Genomic DNA, 24,895 nt, shown 5'->3' with positions numbered 1-24,895 from the left:
AATCCCGCTTTCAACTGTACCGAGTAGAGGTCGACCGATTATGATTTTTCAACGCCGATACCGATTATTGGAGGACCAAAAAAGCCGATACCGATTAATCGGACGATTAAAAAAATAAAAATAAAAAATAAGTATTTGTTTTAATGACAATTACAACAATACTGAATGAACACTTATTTTAACTTAATATAATACATCAATAAAATCAATTTAGCCTCAAATAAATAAAACATGTTCAATTTGGTTTAAATAATGCAAAAACAAAGTGTTGGAGAAGAAAGTAAAAGTGCAATATGTGCCATGTAAGAAAGCTAACGTTTAAGTTCCTTGCTCAGAACATGAGAACATATGAAAGCTGGTGGTTCCTTTTAACATGAGTCTTGAATATTCCCAGGTAAGAAGTTTTAGGTTGTAGTTATTATAGGAATTATAGGACTATTTCTCTCTATACGATTTGTATTTCATATACCTTTGACTATTGGATGTTCTTATAGGCACTTTAGTATTGCCAGTATAACAGTATAGCTTCCGTCCCTCTCCTCGCCGCTACCTGGGCTCGAACCAGGAACACATCAACAACAGCCAGCCTCGAAGCAGCGTTACCCATGCAGAGCAAGGGGAACAACTACTCCAAGTCTCAGAGCGAGTGACATTTGAAACGCTATTAGCGCGCACCCCGCTAACTAGCTAGCCATTTCACATCGGTTACACCAGCCTAATCTCGGGAGTTGATAGGCTTGAATTCATAAACAGCAGAGCTGCTGGCAAAACGCACGAAAGTGCTGTTTGAATGAATGCTTACGAGCCTGCTGGTGCCCACCATCGCTCAGTCAGACTGCTCTATCAAATCATAGACTTAATTATAACATAATAACACACAGAAATACGAGCCTTAGGTCATTAATATGGTCAAATCCGGAAACAAAACATTTATTCTTTCAGTGAAATACGGAACCGTTCCGTATTTTATCTAATGGGTGGCATCCATCAGTCTAAATATTCCTGTTACATTGCACAACCTTCAATGTTATGTCATAATTACGTAAAATTCTGGCAAATTAGTTCGCAATGAGCCAGGCGGTCCAAACTGTTGCATATACCCTGACTCTGCGTGCAATGAACGCAAGAGAAATGACACAATTTCACCTGGTTAATATTGCCTGCTAACCTGGATTTATTTTAGCTAAATATGCAGGTTTAAAAATATATACTTCTGTGTATTGATTTTAAGAAAGGCATTGATGTTTATGGTTAGGTACACGTTGGAGCAACGACAGTCCTTTTTCGCGAATGTGCACTGCATCGATTATATGCAACGCAGGACACGCTAGATAAACTAGTAATATCATCAACCATGTGTAGTTATAACTAGTGATTATGATTGATTGATTGATTGATTGTTTTTTATAAGATAAGTTTAATGCTAGCTAGCAACTTACCTTGGCTTCTTACTGCATTCGCGTAACAGGCGGGCTCCTCGTGAGGCAGGTGGTTAGAGCGTTGGACTAGTTAACCGTAAGGTTGCAAGATTGAATCCCTGAGCTGACAAGGTAAAAATCTGTCGTTCTGCCCCTGACCAAGGCAGTTAACCCACCGTTCCTAGGCCGTCATTTAAAATAAGAATGTGTTCTTAACTGACTTCCCTAGTTAAATAAAGGGGTAAAAAAAAAAACGGCAAAATCAGCGTCCAGAATTACCGATTTCCAATTGTTATGAAAACTTGAAATCGGCCCTAATTAATCGGCCATTCCGATTAATCAGTCGGCCTCTAGTACCGAGCAGATAGCAGACAGCGTGTATGGCGTCGTGTGAGCGAGCTGTTTGCTGATGTCAATTTTGTGAACGGAGTGCCCATGGTGGTGGTGAGGTTATGGTATGGGCAGGCATAAACTACAGACAACGAACACAATTGCATTTTATCGATGGCAATTTGAATGCTCCGTGACGAGATCCTGAGGCCCATTGTCGTGCCATTCATCCGCCGCCATCACCTCATGTTTCAGCATGATACTGCACGCCCCCATGTCTCAAGGATCTGTACACAATTCCTGGAAGCTGAAAATGTCCCAGTTCTTCCATGGCTGCACATGTTTGGGATGCTCTGGATCGACGTGAACGACAGCATGTTCCAGTTCCCGCCAATAACCAGCAACTTCGAACAGCCATTGAAAAGGAGTGGGACAACGTTCGACAGGCTACAATCAACAGCCTGATCAACTCTATACGAGGGAGATGTGTCGCGCTGCATGAGGAAAATGGTGGTCACACCAAATACTGACTGGTTTCTGATCCACGACCCTACCTTTTTTTTAAGGTATCTATGACCAGCAGATGCATATCTGTATTCCCAGTCGCGTTAAATCCATAGATTAGGGCCTAATGAATTTATTTGAATTGACTGATTTCCTTATTTGTATTTATTATGGATCTCCATTAGCTGCTGCCTTGGGGTCCAGCAAAATTAAGGCAGTTTATACATTTTTTTAAACATTAAAATACATTCACATAACACACTGTTATGAAGTCTGTACCTCAGTAAAATCTTAAATTGTGGCATGTTTATATTTTTGTTCAGTATACTGTAAATGTGGTGGAGGATGCTCTCCCTTTGCATGTAAAAAATAAATAAAAATAAAAACGGTGGACAGAGACTTGCTAGCTACGCAAGCTAGCTAGCTGGGATTGTTTACAAGGAATCTGCCTCCTGAAAAAAGCTTCTCCCAAGCGGGTTTGACACCTACTCCCGTTGCCTGCTGCACTGCTGCTTGGATTCCACCTGGTGATCTGTTCACCATCTCCCCCTGTCTGGTACAGGTACCCCCTGCCACACTCCCCCCCTCTGTCCTGAGCTTTCGCTCGCCTCCAGCACACACGCACTTACACACACACCGCAGACTTTGGACTGATCTGAGTTTTAGGTAGGCTAATTAACTTGTGAAGGTTATTATGTGAGCTTACTCAGAAATGCTTTAATTAACTAGTATAGGCCTACTATTTATTTATTTATTTTATCTCATACTTTTATAGCCTACTGGTATCAATGTCGCCCGGAGGAGATGGCTGCTGTTTTACGGGCTCCTAACCAATTGTGCTATTGTGTGTGTTTTTCTACGTTATTTGTAACTTATTTTGTACATAATGTTTCTGCCACCGTTTCTTATGACCAAAAAGAGCTTCTGGATATCAGGACAGCGATTACTCACCTTGTACTGGACAAAGATTTTTTCTTTAACAAGTCAGATGCAAAGGATTTACTTCAGACACTGGACAAGGCCCAAATCACCGTAATTCGCTTGAAGAAGAGATGGAGATATCGGGGATGTAGGTCGAGGTGCCTTGTAACGATCTGACGGAGAGTGGGTAATCCTGTACTCCCTGTTCACCCATGACGGCATGGCCAAGCACGACTCCAACACCAACACCAACATTGTTTGCTGACGACACAACAGTGGTAGGCCTGATCACCGACAACAATGAGACAGCCTAAAGGTAGGAGGTCAGAGACCTGGCCATGTGGTGCCAGGATAACAACCTCTCCCTCAACGTGATCAAGACAAAGGAGATGATCGTGGACTACAGGAAAAGGAGGGCCGAGCACACCCCCATTCTCATCGACGGGGCTGTAGTTGAGCAGGTTGAGAGCATCAAATTCCTTGGTGTTCACATCACCAACGAACTATCATGGTCCAAACACACCAAGACAGTCGTAAAGAGGGCATGACAACGCTTATTCCCCCTCAGGAGACTGAAAAGATTTGGCATGGGTCCTCAAAAAGTTATACAGCAGCACCACCGAGAGCGTCCTGACTGGTTGCATCACCACCTGGTATGGCAATTGCTCGGCCTCCGACCGCAAGGCACTACTGAGGGTAGTGTGTACGGCCCAGTACATCACTGGGGCCAAGCTTCCTGCCATCCAGGACCTCTATACCAAGTGGTATCAGAGGAAGGCCCTAAAAATTGCCAAAGACTCCGGCCACCCTAGTCATAGAATGTTCTCTCTGCTACCGCACGGCAAGCGATACCGGAGCGCCAAGTCTTGGTCCAAGAGGCTTCTTACCAGCTTTTTTCTTCTTAACAGCTTTTTTTCCTTCTTCTTAACCAAGCCAAAAGACTCCTGAACAGCTAATCAAATGGCTACCTGGACTATTTTCATTGTTGGTTAAGGGCTTGTAAATAAGCATTTCACAGTAAGGTCTGTTGACCTGTTGTATTCGGCCCATGCGACAAATAACATTTGATTTGATTTGACGCATAGAGAGCAACTCTCTCAAGTTATCTTGTTGGGGCGAGTGACTTTCTGAACTTACAATGGCTAGCTCCAAGTTGTTTTTTTCTTGTGCTTTATGCTATTTGCCTCATGACTCCTGCGTGCTTTGTTGACTATGAACTTGCTTGTTTATCCAACCGGGTGACAGACTATGTTTGTTCCTACGCTCTGGACTCTGACTCTATTGGTTACACAGGCTCTTGGCCTCCCATCGTATTCTAACTACCTCTCGCCTGCTTTGTATTCATGTTACCTGATGAAATTGCTGTACAATATTATCTTGTTGCCATCTGATGCACATCCAAATGTCATACAAAATCAACACTGCAGAGTTCTCCCAGTCCTCTGCCGTGCCCTGATTGTATTACTGCTGATGATATCTGGAAATGTGCATGTACACCCTAGCCCATCTACTGTTGCTAGCCCCAATTCTGACTTGTGCTCTGGTATCTGTTTCACCGATTTCTGCTCTCGTAAAAGCCTGGGTTTTCTGCAAGTTGACACTTCAAGCTTATTACCTAAAATTGATCAATTGAAAGTGTGGGTTCACAGCTCCAATCCAGATGTGTTGGTCATTACTGAAACGTGGTTAAGAAAGAGTGTTTTGAACACTGATGTTAACCTTTCTGGTTATAACCTTTTTTGACAAGACAGATCTTCAAAGGAGGTGGAGTGGCAATCTTTACCAAGGAACACCTTCAGTGCTCGGTTGTCTCCACCAAGTCTGTCTACAATCAATTTGATTTCCTGTTTTTAAGCATTAAACTTTCAAATAGCTCTTTATTGACTGTTGCTGGGTGTTATCGCCCACCATCAGCACCGGGCCTGTACCCTACCTGCCCTAAGATCTCTCCTGGCCCCTTACACTAAGTCTGAATTTGTCCTGCTAGGTGACCTAAACTGGGATATGCTTAAAGCACCTGACCAAGTCCTAAAGCAATGCGACTCCCTAAATCTTTCTCGGATTATTACCAATCCCACAAGGTATGACTCCAAACACCTAGAAAAGGCTACTCTCCTTGGTGTTATCCTCACAAATAATCCTGATAGGTATCAGTCTGGTGTTTTCTGTATTGACCTTAGGGATCACTGTTTTACAGCCTGTGTTCGTAATGACTGCTCAGTGAAACAACCTGTCCTGCCTTGTCATAGACGCTTGCTAAAAAACTTTAATGAGCAAGCCTTCATGACCTCTGTAAATTGGTATAGAATCACCTCTGTCGAAGACGCTTGGTCTTTCTTTTTTGGTATTTTCAGTGGTATTGTTAAGAAACACGCCCCCATAAAGAAAATTATAATTAAAAACAGGTTCAGGCCCAGGTTCGACCGTGATCTGGCAGAGTAACTCCACCTCAAGAATTTCATTTGGCAGACTGGCTCTTGTTCAGGCAAATGATAAATAAGTGCACTCAGGCTATCCAGAAGGCCAAAGTTAGTTACTTTAAGGAGCAGTTCTCTCTCTGTGGATCTAACCCCAAGACGTTCTGAAAAACGGTTAAAGACCTGGAGAATAAACCCTCCTCCTCACAGCTGCCTATGTCCCTTAATGTTGATGATGTGGTTGTTACTGACAAGGAGCACATGACTGAGCTCTTTAATCACCACTTCATTATGTCTGGATTCGTATTTGACTCAGCCATGCCTCATTGCCCGTCTAACATTTCCTCATCTCCCACCCCTTCTAATGCGGAACTATCCCTAATGCTCCTCACTCTTTTCCCCCTGTCCCACTACAAAGTTTCTCCCTACAGGCAGTCACTGAGAGGTGCGAAAGGACCCCAAAAGAACATATGGTTCACTGCAACCTTAAAGGTCCTAAATGATGTCACCATTGTCCTTGATTGTAATTAATGTTTTTATTGACTTGGCCAAAGCTTTTGATACGGTAGACCATTCCATTCTTGTGGGCCGGCTAAGGAGTATGTCACCAAGGGAGTACCCCAAGACTCGATCCTAGGCCCCACGCTCTTCTCAATTTACATCAACAACATAGCTCAGGCAGTAGGAAGCTCTCTCATCCATTTATATGCAGTCTTATACTCAGCTGGCCCCTTCCCGGATTTTGTTCTTAAACGCTCTACAACAAAGCTTTGTTAGTGTCCAACAAGCTTTCTCTGCCCTTAAACTTTTTCTGAACACCTCCAAAACAAAGGTCATGTGATTTGGTAAGAAGAATGCCCCTCCCCACCAGTGTGATTACTACCTCTGAGGGTTTAGAGCTTGAGGTAGTCACCTCATACAAGTACTTGGGAGTAGGGCTAGACGGTACACTCTTTGTCTCAGCACATATCAAAGCTGCAGGCTAAGGTTAAATCTAGACTTGGTTTCCTCTATCATAATCGCTTCTCCATCACCCCAGCTGCCAAACTAACCCTGATTCAGATGACCACCCTACCCATGCTAGATTACGGAGACATAATTTATAGATCGGCAGGTAAGAGTGCTCTTGAGCGGCTAGATGTTCTTTACCATTCGGCCATCAGATTTGCCACCAATGCTCCTTATAGGACACATCACTGCACTCTATACTCCTCTGTTAACTGGTCATCTCTGTATACCTGTCGCAAGACCCACTGGTTGATGCTTATTTATCTCCATCTCTTCATTCAAAGACTGAATCATGGACACTTACTGACAGTTGTGGCTGCTTCACGTGATGTATTGTTGTCTCAGACTTCTTGCCCTTTGTGCTATTGTCTGTGCCCAATAATGTTTGTACCATGTTTTGAGCTGCTACCATTTTCTGCTGCTATGTTGTGTTGCTACTGTGTTTTTGTCATGTGTTGCTACCATTCTGTGTTGTTGTCTTAGGTCTCTCTTTATGTTGTGTTGTCTCTCTTGTCGTGATGTGGGTTTGTCCTATATACTATATTTTTTTATTTTATTTTATTCCAGCCGTCACTTACTGTGTTTGAACACTAGAGGGCACTGTGTTGCTGTGTGGTTTCAGCCCTCACCCCTCCACTCTGTCTGTCTGTCTGTCTCACCAGGGGCTGCCAGGACTAAGAGGTGTACAGGGCCTCTCAGGCCCTATTGGGCCCGCTGGAAATCCAGGCACACCTGTGAGTTTGCCAACACTGTCAACCACACAAACAAAAACACATACATGCATGATGCACCCACCCACACACAGACACCTGCCCACACACACACACACACACAAAGCTCCACTTTCCAAAGCACGTGTCTCATTGATGTCTCATAACCCTAATTGTTGTGTTTCAGGGCAAAGCAGGAGAAGATGGAAAACCAGGGGCTGCTGGGAAAATGGTGAGGGATCAGTCAGACCTCTAACAGCATCTTGCAGGGCATTACCACACTACATCAAACCTCTGATTAATAACAAACTGGATGAAAACATTTTGAATTGGATGCGATTCAGTGCTATTCATTATGAGCTTTATCGTCACCAGTTAGTCCTATGTGTCTCTGTCTGTGTAATTACCATTAAACATGTTTGTCACATCCTCAGGTTAAAGTGCACTGATCAGATGTGACTCTGGGGCTTTTATTCTACCTGAGTGGCTGTGCTGACTGTGGGTTCATTCCAAATGGCACCCTATTCCCTATATAGTGCACTACTTTTGACCATGCCCCATAGGGCTCTGGTCAAAATGAATGCATTATGTAGGGTTAGGGAGCCATTTGGGGAGCTACCCATCTGTTGTAATGTTAAGTGAGGAGGAAATAGGATGATCAACCAAAGCCTCTGCAATACATTATCTATCTAACTGAGAGGCTTTGCTTGATACAACAGCACAGTGAGCTTTTATAAATGTGCATTTCAGTGTTGTTAGTATGGTAAGTGTGTTATTGTGTTGTTTTTCGCAGGGTGAGGATGGCGTACCAGGGGAAGATGGCAGAAAGGTCAGTGTTGGTTACAGCACTCAGAACTATTTAAATTCACATAACTTTATTCATGGATTATGGTCCACTGACCTGTAAACATCACTGTTTCCTCCCATTGCTGTGCTGTTTATGTTCATTTGGAGTTGATGTCTTTGCAGTGTCACTGTTGTCTTTAGTGGTGTGATGAAAATGATGTTTCTCTACCTCACAGGGTGACAAAGGAGAGGCTGGGGTTTCTGGAAGAGACGTTAGTAACTTGTTACCCTGTATCTTTATCTCTCCCCTCTCGCTCTCTTTCTATGTTTGTACAATGTCCTTTCTTTCCTCCCCTGCTGTCTCTCTCTTCCTCTCGCTCCCTCTTTCCCTACGTCTTCATCGATCCTGCTCTCCTCGGCTCCTGAGCATCTCTCGATTATCCCTGTTCCGTTTCTTTCTCGCCATCAATCCTCCTCCTAGTGTGTGTTTATTAAGCGTACTCTCCTGTGACATTGATATTTCTATCACACCCTACCTTCACGGTGGAATCAATAGCGCTCTAAGCAGCAGCTGTATAAATGCAACGGTGGGTAATGATCAAGCTCTGCCTTTGAGGGCCAGCCGCTTCTGCGAGGGGATCCGCACGGGCATAGAATGTCAAGGCTTTGGTTTCATGTCCAAATTCATAGAAATGATCTAGGACATCTGCCTCCTTTCTAGTTCAGGCCAGACCCCTTAGGAATAGAATAGAGTGTCCGTGCTGGTCTGAAGTTGTTGTGTGTGTGTGTGTGCGTTTCAGGGCCGTGACGGGCTGAAGGGGGACCGGGGCCTTGGCGGGCCTGCAGGGCCAACTGGTCTATCTGGGCCCCAAGGGGTCCCTGGCACCATCGGACCTCCAGGACAGGTACAGAACAGTCATATGGCTCTGCTTCCTAGAATGTGTGTGTCACTTGGTGCTCTGATTATACAGTTATCTCTCTCTCCCCTCTCTTCTCTCTCAGGTGGTCTATGCGAAGGGAGCTCCAACACCATCTATCCCTGGCCCTCAGGGGCCTCCAGGAACCCCAGTAAGTTACTATGTTGGATATGAGCCGTGCAGTATAGCATAGCCTGATGTAGCAGTACTGTGTGTTTGTCTTAAGTACATTTCTAACGCACTCTGTTTCTGATGCCCATCTCTCTGTGTCTCTCAGGGTGTGCCTGGAATCCCAGGGACCGTAGGATCTAGAGTAAGTCATTTTCATAGAGATCATTTACTATTATTTATTTCTATGGTCAGTCAGTCTGCTCCAGCCCTGTCCATCCATCTGTCCTTCAGTCTGATCTCTGACCCATTCACTCTCGTATTTCAGGGGGAGAGAGGAGCAGTGGGCAGTAAAGGTGAAAGGGTAAGTGTGTGTGTGTGTGTGTGTCTGGCATATGAATGTGCACACATGCTGTTTCCTGAGTGTGTGTTAGTGCATCTTTAGTATTACTGATGTGAGATGTTATTGACAGGGTGACCCAGGAGAGGACGGGCAACCGGGCAGGCCTGGAACAGCAGTGGTAAGAAAATACGCATTCAAGAAAGGAGAATAACCCCAGCATGTGACTGATAAAGGCATGACCATGTACTGTATTCACTCCTCCTTGACACTGTTTGTGCCTCTTTCCCGTCAGGATGTGCAGAAGGCCCTCTCTAACCTTGGCATTGAGGTAAGTGGATATTAAATGTCTGCAATGATGTGACATTAAGGCATAGCTGTGCTGTATATGAGTCTCCTTCCCTTTGACCAAGCCTGGGTTCTATTCATTAGGACACACCGTATCAAAGTGTTGAAACGTTTATTTCAACTTGAAACGAAGTCCAAGTAGACCCCTCCTGTTTCAGTTTGCTTCCTTTCGTTTGGTGCCTGATGAATACGACCTTTCTTTCCCTGTACTGTCCTGTCTGTAGATGCAGGACCTGAAGGTGCTTGTGGATAACAGCAATGTGCCGGGCAAGAGTGTGCTGGAGAAGGCTGAGAAGGGCCAGAGAGGAGACAAGGGAGAGACCGGGCAGAGAGGACCAGCAGGGATAGATGTGAGTGAGCGGTCCCCAATTTGGGAGCAGTGTGGGGAACAAAGAGATTATATCAAGACTCCACGCAAATGGTGTAGTAGAGTGAACTAAAACATGGTGTTAGTGTGTTTATTTAACCCATGATGTAATGCATAACTCTCTGCTTACTCTAAAAGTGATTCTCTGTATGACTGCATGGATTTTGAAAACAATTATGATTTCTAGAACAGTATGTGTAAGTAATGTCTTTACTCATTTCCATGTCAGGGTGCCCGCGGGCTGTCTGGGGAGAGGGGTGTGAAGGGAGAGCAGGGGGAACGGGGGCCTGTAGGGGCCACAGGACCCACAGGGAGGGCCATTGGAGAGAAGGGCCCAGTGGGACCCACGGGACAGGCTGGAGAGCCAGGAAAACCTGGAATACCTGGAGTACCAGGGAGAGCCGGAGAACTGGGAGAGGCTGGACGACCTGGAGATAAGGTGAGGTGGAGGAAGGAGTGGTTTAAGGAGAGAGAGAGGGAGAGGAATATGAAAGGAGGAAATAAAAAAGAGGAAGATCATGTGGATTAGAGATGTGTCATGTGATACCACTTTGACTTCCAGGGGGAGAGAGGAGAGAAGGGTGACAAAGGAGAGGCTGTGAGTATATTCATCACCACAATAATCATAATTTAATGTACTGTATATACTGTATGTATGTTGACCAGAGCATGACTGTTCTCATCTCCAGGGGAAAAACGGTCTAGGTGGCTCAGTGGGACCTCCTGGACCAAAGGTGACCTGTACAGACTACTTTTCTAATAAGTCGTCAATACAGTAAACATATCATAGTTTATCCAGAGGTTACTGGGTGCAGTGTGTTTATTGGGGTGTGTGTGTGTTTAAGGGTGCTGCTGCAGTAGCGGGTGAAGCTGGACTCCCCGGAGCAAGGGGCCTCCCTGGGGTCACAGGACCGAAGGGAGAGCCTGGTGCCTCAGGGCCACAGGGATCCAAAGGCGACAGGGTCAGAACACCTCACTCAAAATATTACAGTACTTCATCATGCAGCCTGATGTGGGTCCCTGTGTTTAATCAGCTGTGTGTGTGTGTGTGTGTGTGTGTGTGTGTGTGTGTGTGTGTGTGTGTGTGTGTGTGTGTGTGTGTGTGTGTGTGTGTGTGTGTTACAGGGTATTGCAGGGCTCCGTGGAGATAAAGGTGATCGGGGTCCATCTGGAGAACAGGGACGCAATGGTTTTCAGGTGACTGTGTGCTTTACAATAAGTGGCTATCCCTCATCTCATCTACAACTGAGGTGTTAAACATGCAGCCCGGGGGCCATTTCTGGCCCGCCATCTGATTCAATGTGCACCCCTTGGTGAAAAGGACTTTGACACCTCTGTGCTACGCTGTGAGAGGAGATGTGACTGGCTCTAACCATATGGGTTAACAGTTGGCACTACCTGATACCAGGTTGTATTACCCTCATCATTGTGTGATTATGGTGCAGAGGAGGTTGTGAAGACAGTGTTGTAGTCGTAGCTAGTAGTAACCAGGTTGTGTTTTGATTTATTTCAGGGGGCAGCAGGAGAACCTGGCAAACCGGGACAGGATGGGAAGCCGGTGAGAGGAGGAGGGGTGGGGTTGAAGGGAAGATTAAAATAATGATAATATTGTAATCGTATGGTAAGGTTACTGTAGCTAGCCTACCTAATACATTTTCAGATAAAGTCTGTATCAGGCTTTTATTTTAATTGATATCAATAACCATACAATTATACAGTGATATACTGTGGTGCTTCTTTGTTGATATATGATATTAGATATGACTGCATGGATGCATTATGCAGGTGCGTACTGTGCACTCATCTGTTTTCAAAGAGACAGCTTCCAGGAGACAGATCCCAGACATCAAAGGACAAACTGGAGTTACACAGTTTTCAGGTCTTCAATAGAATGGCTGCACTACAGTATATAGTTAAGCAGATAATGTTGTGTTTGAGTTCCAGTGATCATAACATGTCCAACCATACAGTAGGTGAGTATCTGAAGCATTGATGTTGTTGTGTAATCAGCCATGACTAACTAGGGCCCAGAGTTTCTCCTGGTCTGTAAGAACTCAGGGCCCTAGTAGTCATAACATGAGGAGGATAGAGATGGGTAGAAGAAGAAAGAGATTTGGAGGTGTGGAGGGGGAGAGATGAGATGATAAGATAACTCACGCTTCTTGTTTCATCCCACAATGTTTCGAAGCAGGGTCCACAAGGGCCAGCAGGTCCTCAAGGCCGTTCAGTGAGTAACAGTAACCCAGCCATGCAGCCTCCTTTAGGGCTGGCCCTGCGTAGGAAAGCCTGTGGATTGGCTGCCAGTGCTAGGCCGCTGATGGAGCTGATATATCTGTTTCCTTTGGGCTGAGGCTACGTAGAACCTTTAGACTGTAACCTTTTGCAGCTCTGCTTCTAACAACACCTCCATTTTCTTCTTACCTCCCCCCTTCAATCTGTCTAATTTTGATCTATTTTACACCCTTTCTGTCCCTCCCTCTCTTTTCAACACTTCCAATTACCCTTGTGTCCTACTATCCTACTATTTCTTTTCTTCTTCTCCCCCTCTCCTTCTTCCTCTCCTCCCTCTCTGACTCTAGGGCCTGCCTGGGTTCCCCGGAGTGCTGGGCAGACCGGTAGGTTTTCTGTGCTGCTGGCTGGCATGCTTGTGACCAGGGAAATGGGGGCTGGGGGGGTACATGATTCGGGTGGAGGGGTACTGTTAACTCGAAATGACACAACGACAAGGTTCCAGTTTAACAAAGTTTACTATACTATATGAACACACTACAAGTAGCCATTACACTCAAGGCCAGGTCCATCAACGAACTCCTTTCATGCGCAGGCGCACTCTTGACTCAGTGATAGCCCCGTAATAACAGAAGTATAGGGATACTTAAAACATGAACGTAACAATCTCCCCCTTTTCTTTAAAGACAAATAAAACATCAACAACATAATTAAAGGTCCAAGTATTATTCAAGATCCCCATTTCAAATGGGTTGTGTGACAGTTTTTATTTGTATTACTCAAGCTGCCACTTTCCATTACTGAGAGCCTGTAGGAGCACAAGACTGGATGCTCCTTTTTTAGTCAGACAGTCAGCAAGCTGTTCCTTTGTGGTCGACCACAGAATCCTCTGGATTCTCTGTGCTTGAATAAGTTCCTTGATGCTGCTAATCTCAAGACGAAATCTTTTCTCTGTGACAGACTTGGTTGACTTCACAGCATCAACTAATGAGTAGTTGTCAGTGACACAAACTACAGGTAGAATGTGCCGTTTTGTCTCACCAGTGGTAAGCTCTGAGAACAGAGTTGCAAGAAAGATCGCATTGTCAATTCCATCCGCAAGAGCAAGTGTTTCTCCAGCAAGTGTGCTTCGGACAACCCTTCTGATCCTTTTTGACTGCCAACAGATAGGTGAGAATCTTCCTCCTTCACCCATTAACACGATTAGATGTCCACCTTGTGTGCCTCCATCTGTAAGGTTCCCTAGCGAAGCATCACTGAAGACAACTAGTTTCAAAGAGTCATCTTTTCCAACATGTTGAAACTTTAAAGTCACTTGTTGTGATTTCAGTTTACGAACAACTTTGTTTGCCTCATGAATGGTTTGTACAGTGGCGTGTTTTGTGTTAGATGCCAAGTTGCAAACATCAAACATTACATCAGGTCTACTCTGTCTAGCAACCCATAGAATTTGACCTATCTTCGACCTCAATTGATCAGCTTCAATTCCACATAGAGGGGAATTCCTTTGTACGGCTCTTGAAGAATCCATGTGGATGGGTTGAAGATTCTTGATATAGCTCTCCTGTTGCATCAGTATTGTTCCATCAACTGTAATAAACTCTATGCCAACATAACAAAAATTATCATGCTCTTCACGGCCGACCTGGAAAACAGCTTTGAGGTTTGGAATCACAGTTGTAGCAAAGGTCTGTGAGCCACCCCAGATAAAGTCATGAACATGACAGGCAAGTACTCCAGTCACATTGCAGTCTTGATCAAGCCAATAGAAGACTGCAGGGTCCACTTGTGACATTTTTCCACCTGTATTCAGCATTGTTGCCTTGACTTTGTTGTACCAGTAGAGTGATGCATCTGCCAGTCCATACACACACTTTTTTAGTTTCCACAGTGTTCCTTCGCTTTTAGCTTCGGGCGGAGGTCGGATGTGAATGTCCCTTGACAGCTCTGTTCCCTGCAAAAATTCAGATTTGATGTCTATGGAATTAAGTTTCCATTTTTTCGGGCAGATCACTGACATCAGCAATCTGAGTGACTCTGAGGCGCATGTTGGTGAGTCTTTTGGGAGTTCTTTAGCAGCCAGCTCCTCAAAACCTCTAGCCACTAGACGTGCTTTAGGCACTATTCCAGTTAAGGATTCTTTAAGGATACACACCCACCTTGTTGAGACACATTTTTGACCAATGTCTTTGACTTCCTCAAACACTCCATTTTTTCTCCAATTACTGAGCTCATCTAGCTTAGCTGAGTCAAATGACACGTCCTTTGTTTCAAGTACATCATCATTTTGAATGTCATTCTGTTTTTCTCGATTTTCCATTGGTTCAATTCTGAGATTATCTACAAGTGACAGGTCAGCTGACCCTGTTGTACCAGAAAGTGTAGCTGGTTCAGAGTACTGCAAGTTGTACCAGTTCTGGTGTTTACCTTTGGCTTTTCCTGCTCGTCCAATGACGGTTGCTGTGTGTGGAATACCACTTTCTCTGTCCATGTATTTAACAGTTTGTCCAGTTTTCAGATTGGAACAACCATGTTCTCTTAACACATGTGCCTGTTGTTGAATGTTTTCCTCATTTGAACGCTCAACAGTATTACCTGCGGCATGGTTGAAGGTCTCTGCTCCATTTCCTGTGTCAGTTTCAGTGTCCATATCATTGGATGCGACATCTGGTAGGTTTGTGTCTGTTACTGTGTCCTTTTTGTCATTTTCATTAGGAGACTGATTCTCAGCAACAGCCCCTCTATCTTGTTGATCATTTACTTTCCGCAATCTTGAGTGATGCACCCTGACAAAGATGCCTCCGTGTCTCACAAATATCACCACACCATCTTGGCCAATGACTACTCCCGGTCCTTTCCACTCTTGACAGTTAACTTGTTTGTAGTACACTCTGTTTCCAGTCTCGTACTTCTCATCGGTGGGTCGAAGCTGTTTCCGCAGAGTCCTGCGAATTCTTTCTGAGCACTCTGCTTCAGTGAATGCTTTTCTCGCTGCATGTAGTGCTGAAAGGTGCTGTCCCACCCATGCACTCACACTGGTCCCTTCTAGTGCTGGTGGCTTGTCAACCAGTACTGAGGGAAGATTAGGGTTCTGCCCGAACACTAGTTGATATGGGCTGTAACCATGAACATTGTGCATTGAGTTTTTTGCCATCAAAGCCCAATCTAGGGCTGTGTTCCAGTCACATCCATTGTCTTGCTTCACTTTCAGCATGATCTCTGTGAGTGTTTGATTGTGTCTCTCCAGAAGTCCATTGCTCCATGGACTGTATGCAGCAGTTGTCTTTACTTCCATGTTGAAGTTCTCTGCCATTTCTCTTATTTCATTATTATTGAATTCTCCTCCTTTGTCACTGTACAATTTCTGTGGCGGGCCATGCACACATATCCAGGAATTAATGAAGTGCTTGACGATTTCACTGGGTTTCTTTGTATTCACAATGCTTCCAGCACTAAAGCGTGTGAATTGGTCGATTATGTGAAGGTACCACACACTTGGTCCTAACTCATGTAGATCTACAGCCACTGTTTCATTGTACATGGAAGCCAGTGGCAAACCAACAGCTGGTCTGGGCTTAGGTTTGCTGTATTTTTGACATGTCTCACAATTCTTAACTATCTGCTGTAGAATGGAAATACTCTCATCATCATTATTCCCTGCACTCCTGAGTAACTTCTGAAGTCTGTCAACTGTAGCATGTCCAAACTGTTTGTGAAGCTTTAACAATACTTTGTGTTTTTCTTTTGTGTTCATGTTCTCTGTGACTGTCAGAATCTCCATGTGCTTCGTGTCAGTCAGAATCTCATTTTTGCATGGACTCTGTGTGATGTCTTTGTCCAAAATGTTTACACAATAGTGGCCTGAGGTAGTAAGTTCAAGAGTCACTGGTTGTTTAAACATCACTGCCTTGTCATTTTTTATGTCTAGTACAGCCCCTGCCTTCTTGAGTGAAGCTTTGCTTAATAGTAAGGGGATATCTGTAGGGACCACCTCTGTTTCAATGTGACACTTAGTCTGACCAATTTTTGCTGGTATCTTAACTCTCTTGGTAGAATGGACAATTCTCCCATCTCCAAATTTGAAAGCTCTGTTGCTTGGTGTGTCAATCATATTTTGTACTTCCTTCATATTTAGTTCACTGACATAGCTATCAAGCCATTTTTCACCACACACTGTCCGTGTGCATGCAGTATCAATCACAGCAGATCCTAAGGATTCAACTATAAAAATCTCAGTATCAGATTCATTTGAAAACAGTGTAATGTTACACTGCTCTACCTCTGTGTTTACATTTTCCTCTGTTAGTTAAACTTGTTCATTTTTATGAGGACAGTCTTTAACCCAATGGTAAGTGCTTTGACAAATAGCACATTTCGATTTCCTTCCATATTTGTCCAGTGGATTTGTGCCGGGAAATGGCGCCCTCTTCTGGTGAGAAGAGTCTTGAGAACGTGACTTTTTGGCGCCTTTTCTGGCTGCTCTGTGTAATATGCTGCGTCACTCACTTGCATTCCATCTGTTATTGGCGCGACAGACGTCTTTTCACCAAATATTCTTTTGAGTGCCGACTTCATATTTGCAAAAGTCAGCACAGAACAAGCAGTCAAAGCCAACTGTTTCTCCCTACCATCTAGACGGGCAGTATCTAGTAACTTGAACGCTAACACTGCATCTGGGAGAACCATGTCGTACTTGCGCATTCTATTGTACCTCTGTTCGAAATCAATGATATAGTCCGTCATTGCAACCAAAATATCTCTCGTAACACTGTCAAAGTTTGAATATGCCTCGTAGGCACGGTCTTTCTCTTCTTTAAGAAATACAGAATCCAGTGCTGTGATCAAAGTTCCCATACCGTCATCCTTGTTCAAATCCTCAACGGATATTTCCAGTGCTGTATCTCTCGCTCTTCCCTCGAGCGATAATACCACCGCAAGTGCTTGCTTTTTCGCGTCCAGATTAGTAACGCGTGTCCAGATTCCCAGTTCATTTTTCCAACTTTCGTAGGACCTCTTCTCGTCGAAGCGAGGTGGCACATTGTAGTTATTAGCCATCCTCTGCTACCAATGTTAACTCGAAATGACACAACGACAAGGTTCCAGTTTAACAAAGTTTACTATACTATATGAACACACTACAAGTAGCCATTACACTCAAGGCCAGGTCCATCAACGAACTCCTTTCATGCGCAGGCGCACTCTTGACTCAGTGATAGCCCCGTAATAACAGAAGTATAGGGATACTTAAAACATGAACGTAACAGGTACAAGCACGACCCAAACTGCAGCAGAGGGGTTTGGAGAGAGGGGAGTATTGTCATGGGACGCTAGTGTCATCAGTATCAACATGCACACACAGTCACAGAGTCCTCCACCGCGCCATCCTCTGCATTCATGTCTCCACTTTCATTTTCTTTAATTTGTATTAGGGCCCATCTCCCAGGGGTCTGAGACTAGAGTTGGGCCTTGATAGGAAACTCATGAAATATTAATCTGAACCACCTGTTCCCAGAGTACCACTGATGGCTGGAATGTTTTATGTATTAAACACCACACGTTTGTAACACATATGCCACATACACTAACCAAGATCAATTGGACACAGTAGGGTTGTGAATACTGAGATGGATTACCTGCCCCGTCAGAATTGTAACAGATGCATTTTGCTTAGTGTCATAGCTATCTGTGCGTTTTGTGCTAGCTTTCTGTGCATGTGGCTTCACCTGCTCTGTTGTCTGCTTCTCAGCCCTCCCAAAGCACTGTTTGTACATTGTATACTATGTGTGTGTCTTTGTGTATTGTGTGTGTATGCAGTTGTGTATTTGTTTGTGTGTGAACACTTTTTCTTTGATGTTCATGTATGAAATGTGTATTTTTCTATTTATTTTTTATTTTTAACCTTTATTTAACTAGGCAAGTATGTCTGTACAAAGCCTACATGTATGTACAATATGCTGTGTGTATGCACAGCAAATTGGCCAGTGTTACCTTGTGTTGATTTTTCAGTGTAACATTTCTAGTGTTGATTCAATTGTTAAATTAACACTCATTGGTGTAAAATAACCCCAGTATTGGTGTTAATAACCAGTGTTAAAACAAAACCACACCCATCATTATCATATATCCCAGCATGCTCTATTGCAGGTTGCTTTTTAGAATAGTTTGTTTCAATATCTATGATTTTGCATCGATGAATTAATCTTATGCTACTGAAATATAAACAAATCTAAAGTAATCCAATCTGTTAATTGGACTTATTGCACCCGTTACTGAAATGGTTGTTCCAGTTTATATGGTTTAGGTAGTCCAATATTTTTGACTTCCCAACAGGCATTCATTCTGAATGCAGGTTAGGGCGGGGTGAATAAAATTTTTAATTGTTGGGTATCCCCACTCTGGCTGGATTCCTATAGGAATTACACTTCACTTTGCAAGCCAGCACAATGTGACTTGCATGCCTGAAAACCATGGGTTTCAGGCCACTATATTAGGGTGAACAAAGCCCTCGAAATAAGGCCTTATTGTGTGAGTAATTTAATTTTAATGATGACATACTTGCTTAGGATCTCACTTGGTGAAGGCAACAGGACAAAATAATAATTCTGCAACAACCATATCTCTGTCACTAACAAATGCAGTCATGGGTGATAACTCTACAATTCACCAGAAAGGCAAGGCACTCTGGGAAAAATGAAAATAAGGCTTTACACTAAGCAGTGTGTTAATTTAACACTTTCAGTGTTGATTTAACACTGGAGAATTTGCTGTGTTTGTGTGTCGTATCATGCATGTGTTCTCTGTGTGTGTGTTATGTCTTGGGCATGTGAATCCAGCATGCTCTTATCTCTTGTTTGCAGGGAAACCCTGGAGAACCTGGAATTAGAGGGCCAACTGTAAGTATGATATTTTAATATCCGACATGCACGTGTGCACACACACACACAGCGCTGTACTTATACGGATGCTATCTCTTTTGTAATTGTAGGGTCCGATCGGTACCAATGGACCTCCAGGTCCGTCAGGGGTAAAGGTGAGAACTTCTTCCGTCATAGACCTACAGTATCATTCATTCTTAGTTCCAGCTCTGTGGGGGTATTGCTGATGCATTTAGTAGTGTTGATATTTTTTGGTCTACAGTAGCTTAGTATTACAGCACTGGAATGGTCCATTTCATATCTTTGTTGTTCTGAGAATGTGTTTTGATCTCTGACAGGGTAATCAAGGAGTGCCTGGGGTTGGCGTTCAGGTGAGAACTTTATATGATAAATGTTGTGTTGTACATTATGGACCAGTTTCCCAGGCTGTCACGATGGCATAAATGGTTGGGAGACAGGCGCAGGAATGCGTAATAGGGGTTTTTATTTAGCCAAATCACAGCGTGCCGTGTAAAGGCACGGGGACGAAGACCAAACAAACACTATACAAAACACAAGGTTGAAACCCAAACAAAAGAGCGAAGAGTACCTCGAATAAATAACACACGCACACAATGATTATCACACGGGACGAGACCCATAATCATCTGCACAATACGCGTGGTACGAAAGCCAAAACAACATAGCACAGGTACTCACACGGACAACAGAACAATAATTGACAAGTCAATGGTGAACCAAAGCCACACTTATACAATTACTAATCAGGGAATAGAGACCAGGTGTGCATAATGACAGTTCCGGAGGGATCCGTGGCACAGGCAGAGATTTAGGCTAGTCCAAGTCTAGAAAGTGTTATCAATAGAGATTCTCCATTGAGAGAGCTTTTTAGTCCAGGACTAGGCTTAATCTGTGTCTGACAAACTGGCCTTATATGTTTTATGTTACTACTGTATATTCCTATTAGATGTTTATTGCCTCAGTGTTTTTAGAACTACTCACCCACTTTTCACACAGAGCTTCATAATAATCTATTTGAATTGACCCTCCTGTTCCACAGGGACCTCCTGGTCCCGAAGGCAGCATGGGAGTGCCTGGACCTGCAGGGCCTCCTGGAGCTGTGGTAGGGCACAGCATCAATCATCTATAAACCAACTCTCATACTGTATAGTTTTACTGGCTAAACTGGTGTTGTAGTACATTCCCATTGGGCTGGGGATTCCTTGTATGCTCACACCTTTACCTTTAAGCTTACTGTAATTAAAAAGGCCATTGACACAATAATGTGTGTTTAATATTGTTTCATGTATTGTAATGATACCGTCTTTTCCCAGGGTCCATCTGGGCCTCCAGGTCTACCAGGGCAGACAGTGAGTACAGCAGCTCCGTGGGACTCACAGTTCACATACTGTACTGTAGAGCCGACACACACACACACCTCTATCATCGCCATGGTTAACACACAGCAAGCCATTCACACAAACATCAGTTCTGGTGGTGACATTAAGTGTGTCTCTCCACAGGGGGAGGGTGGCAAGCCAGGGGTCCCAGGAAGAGACGGGATACCTGGAAAAGAGGGAACACCAGGGTTGCCAGGGAAACAGGTGTGTACTGTGTATGGTATCTGTCTCTACATCCTACTGTGTGTCTAGTATGTGTTAGGATGGCATCAGGTTTAGTGTGGATTTTTCTTAGAAAAAGTTTTTTAGAGTGCTGTGTTGGATCTTTATTACAGGGTATCGCTGGACCAATGGGGTCCGCGGGGTTGAAGGGGGAGCAGGGGGACAGTGGCCCCCCAGGAAAGGTGAGTCAGAGGGTTGAGAAGGGATCAGGGAAGTGACGTGAGGTGAGGTTGAATTGAGCTGTATTAAAGATGCACAATGCAGAAATTGCTCCGCCATTTCCTGGATGCTAAAATTCACGTAATGTCAGTTTATGTGGCCAAACATACAAGTATAGTGTAGAGAATCATTGTACCATCTAAACTGCTGTGAAATATATTTTCCATAACCCAAAATATTATATTTTCAGCTGTTTGAAGCCGAAAGTAAAAGGCGCAGAAACTAAACTGAAGAACGGGAAGAATAGAAATAGAGCACATGGAACAGATCTACCGCTTCTTAGACTTGCTTTCAATGAGAATAACAGATATATAACACATATTTCTATGTGAATTTGGTCTGGTTGCCAAAAAAGTTACATATTGCAGCTTTCAGACTAATTCAGAGTCCACAGCCGCAGAGCCTAGATAGTCCGGCGGCCCATTGTGAGACTACCGTCCGCGGGGGACGCACAGCCTGACCTAGCACCTCCCCTAAAGTCCCAACCAACGCGGCTCCATGTACTCAGCACCTATTCATTTGATTGTGGTGACAGTTGGAAAAATAGCTTGCGCTGCAATATCGAAAAGTATGAATGCCAACATTCCAATATTCTAGAACATGTTTTGGACTCTTGAGTGCTTTATTCAAAAGCTCTATCTGCACATGATTCCCTCTTCTATTTACTGTAAATGGCCATGACTCACATCCTCTTTATCCAACGTCTCTCCATTTCAAAGACGAGGAAATCATTGGCATGAATAGGAGGGCAGAGGCACATGTACAGATACACAAACAATGACACACCAATGCTCAAGCATATGAGCACGGATGCACACATATAGACACACACACATAAATATACACACACATATACATTCACATCATTCCCCCGGAAGCTTTAGCAGGATGTACTACGGTTCTTGAGAAATAAGAGCTTTTGAAGGGACGAGATGTACTGTACTTATAGACAGCACATCTGTTAAACTCTTCCTCTAGTTTGTGTGAAAACCAAATTAAAACTCCCGTTCATGGTCTGATGCTCTAATGAAGGTCAAAAGGCCAAAGCAGTAGCACAATAAAAAAGTGATTCTTTGCATAACATAGTGAGTGGGTAGGAGTTTCCTCAATCGTTTACTATTGCTGTCCATCTTCAGTGCATTTGCAAACAACCTAATCCAGATATGTGAGTTTCACGTCATGTTCTCCCTACATATCCCCATCACAGGCTGTAGCAGGACCCCCTGGTGTGAAAGGAGCACAGGTGAGTGATTGTCATGGTTACTCTTCCAGTCGTGGTAACATCCAGTCATGGTGACTAACCTCACCATGTCTAACTGGTGTATGGAGACACAATAGATACAACTCGGAATCAGTGAATCACAATACTGAATTATACTGAATCATAGGCCAACAAACAGATGTATTGTAAACATTTCTGAGAAAATGGCGCTGAAAGAAATGGCAGCAGTTTTACAGGCGCCCAACCAATTCTGCTATTATGTATTTTTTCCCCGCATTATTTGTAGCTTATTTTGTACATAATGTTTCTGCAACCGTATCTTACGACAAAAAAAAAGCTTCTGGATATCAGGACAGCGATTACTCACCTCGGATTAGACAAAGATTTTTTCTTCAACAAGCAGGACGCACAGAACATTCTCCGAACACCCGACAAGGCCAACATCCCAGTTATTTGCAAGAGGAAGAGACGCAGGTACAGAGGACACAGAGCGGGATGCCTCGTAAGGATTCGCAGAAGGCGAGTGGGAAAGCTGCCGTTACCGTCAATATTACTCGCCAACGTGCAATCTTTGGACAATAAATTAGACGAGGTACGATCACGAATATCCTACCAACGGGACATCAAAAACTGTATAATTTTATGTTTCACGGAATCGTGGCTGAATGATGACATGGATATTCAGCTAGCGGGATACACGCTGCACCGACGAGGGGGGGCGGTCTGTGCATATTTGCAAACAACAGCTGGTGCACGAAATCTAAGTAAGTCTCTAGATTTTGCTCGCCTGAAGTAGAGTATCTTGTGATAAAATGCAGATCACACTATTTGCCTAGAGAGTTTTCAGCTATACTTTTCGTGGCAGCTTATTTACCACCACAGACGGATGCTGGCACTAAGACCGCACTCAGTCAGCTGTATAAGGAAATAAGCAAACAGGAAACCGCTCACCCAGAGGCGGCACTCCTAGCGGCCGGAGACTTTAATGCAGGGAAACTTAAATTAGTTCTACCTAATTTCAATCAACATGTTAAATGTGCAACCAGAGGGAAAACAATTCTAGATCACCTGTACTCCATACACAGAGATGCTTACAAAGCTCTCCCTCGCCCTCCATTTGGTAAATCTGACCACAATTCTATCCGCCTGATTCCTGCTTACAAGAATTTAAAAAATAAAAAATTAAAGCAGGAAGCACCAGTGACTCGGTCTATAAAAAAGTGGTCAGGTGAAGCAAATGCTGAACCACACGACTGTTTTGCTATCACAGACTGGAACATGTTCCGGGATTCTCCCGATGGCATTGAGGAGTACACCACATCAGTCACTGGCTTTATCAGTAAGTGCATCGAGGACGTCGTCCCCACAGTGACTGTACGTACATACCCCAACCAGAAGCCATGGATTACAGGCAACATTCGTACTGAGCTAAAGGGTAGAGCTGCCGCTTTCAAGGTGCGGGACTCTAACCCGGAAGCTTATGAGAAATCCCGCTATGCCCTCCGACGAACCATCAAACAGGTAAAGCAGCAATACAGGGCTAAGATTGAATCGTACTACACCTGCTCCGACGTGCGTCTTATGTGGCAGGGCTTGCAAACTATTACAGACTACAAAGGGAGGCACAGCCGCGAGCTGCCCAATGACATGAGCCTACCAGACGAGCTAAATCACTTCTCTGCTCGCTTCGAGGCAAACAACACTGAGGCATGCATGAGAGCATCAGCTGTTCCGGACGACTGTGTGATCACGCTCTCCGTAGCCGACGTGAGTAAGACCTTTAAACAGGCCAACATTCCCAAGGCTGCGGGGCCAGACGGATTACCAGGACGTGTGCTCCGGGCATGTGCGGACCAACTGGCAGGTGTCTTCACTGACATTTTCAACATATCCCTGATTGAGTCTGTAATACCAACATGTTTCAAGCAGACCACCATAGTCCCTGTGCCCAAGAACACGAAGGCAACCTGGCTAAATGACTACAGACCTGTCTGTAGCCATGAAGTGCTTTGAAAGGCTGGTAATGGCTCACATCAACACCATTATCCCAGAAACCCTAGACCCTCTCCAATTTGCATACCGCCCAAACAGATCCACAGATGATGCAATCTCTATTGCACTCCACACTGCCCTTTCCCACCTGGACAAAAGGAACACCTAAGTGAGAATGCTATTCATTGACTACAGCACAGCGTTCAACACCATAGTACCCTCAAAGCTCATTACTAAGCTAAGGATCCTGGGACTAAACACCTCCCTCTGCAACTGGATCCTGGACTTCCTGACGGGCCGCCCCCAGGTGGTGAGGGTAGGTAGCAACACATCTGCCACGCTGATCCTCAACACTAGAGCCCCTCAGGGGTGCGTGCTAAGTCCCCTCCTGTACTCCCTGTTCACTCACGACTGCATGGCCAGGCACGACTCCAACACCATCATTAAGTTTGCAGACGACACAACAGTGGTAGGCCAGATCAACGACAATGACGAGACATCTTATAGGGAGGAGGTCAGAGACCTGGCCCGGTTGTTCCAGAATAACAACTTATCCCTCAAC

The 24,895-nt window shown here is 44.3% G+C and overlaps 1 protein-coding gene across 1 annotated transcript in view; it reads left to right on the top strand.

Moving 5' to 3' along the window:
* LOC120021214 (collagen alpha-1(VII) chain-like) overlaps positions 1–24,895 on the top strand; it is a 107,347-nt gene that overhangs the window by 59,410 nt on the left and 23,042 nt on the right. Inside the window, exons 59-81 of the mRNA XM_038964880.1 lie at positions 7,261–7,332; positions 7,496–7,551; positions 8,102–8,137; positions 8,331–8,370; positions 8,895–8,999; positions 9,097–9,162; positions 9,289–9,324; positions 9,448–9,483; positions 9,755–9,790; positions 10,032–10,157; positions 10,404–10,613; positions 10,737–10,772; positions 10,864–10,908; positions 11,020–11,136; positions 12,754–12,789; positions 19,261–19,296; positions 19,389–19,433; positions 19,617–19,649; positions 20,339–20,401; positions 20,613–20,648; positions 20,802–20,882; positions 21,014–21,082; positions 22,327–22,362. Of these exons, the coding sequence (XP_038820808.1) occupies positions 7,261–7,332; positions 7,496–7,551; positions 8,102–8,137; positions 8,331–8,370; positions 8,895–8,999; positions 9,097–9,162; positions 9,289–9,324; positions 9,448–9,483; positions 9,755–9,790; positions 10,032–10,157; positions 10,404–10,613; positions 10,737–10,772; positions 10,864–10,908; positions 11,020–11,136; positions 12,754–12,789; positions 19,261–19,296; positions 19,389–19,433; positions 19,617–19,649; positions 20,339–20,401; positions 20,613–20,648; positions 20,802–20,882; positions 21,014–21,082; positions 22,327–22,362 (1,452 nt within the window). The remainder of the gene's footprint in view (positions 1–7,260; positions 7,333–7,495; positions 7,552–8,101; positions 8,138–8,330; positions 8,371–8,894; positions 9,000–9,096; positions 9,163–9,288; positions 9,325–9,447; positions 9,484–9,754; positions 9,791–10,031; positions 10,158–10,403; positions 10,614–10,736; positions 10,773–10,863; positions 10,909–11,019; positions 11,137–12,753; positions 12,790–19,260; positions 19,297–19,388; positions 19,434–19,616; positions 19,650–20,338; positions 20,402–20,612; positions 20,649–20,801; positions 20,883–21,013; positions 21,083–22,326; positions 22,363–24,895) is intronic.

The sequence above is a fragment of the Salvelinus namaycush genome, chromosome 2, assembly GCF_016432855.1.
Source record: "Salvelinus namaycush isolate Seneca chromosome 2, SaNama_1.0, whole genome shotgun sequence".
In the NCBI taxonomy this organism is placed as follows: domain Eukaryota; kingdom Metazoa; phylum Chordata; class Actinopteri; order Salmoniformes; family Salmonidae; genus Salvelinus; species Salvelinus namaycush.
The sequence above is the reverse complement of the archived record's forward strand: the minus strand, read 5'-3'. Positions and strand labels throughout refer to the sequence as shown.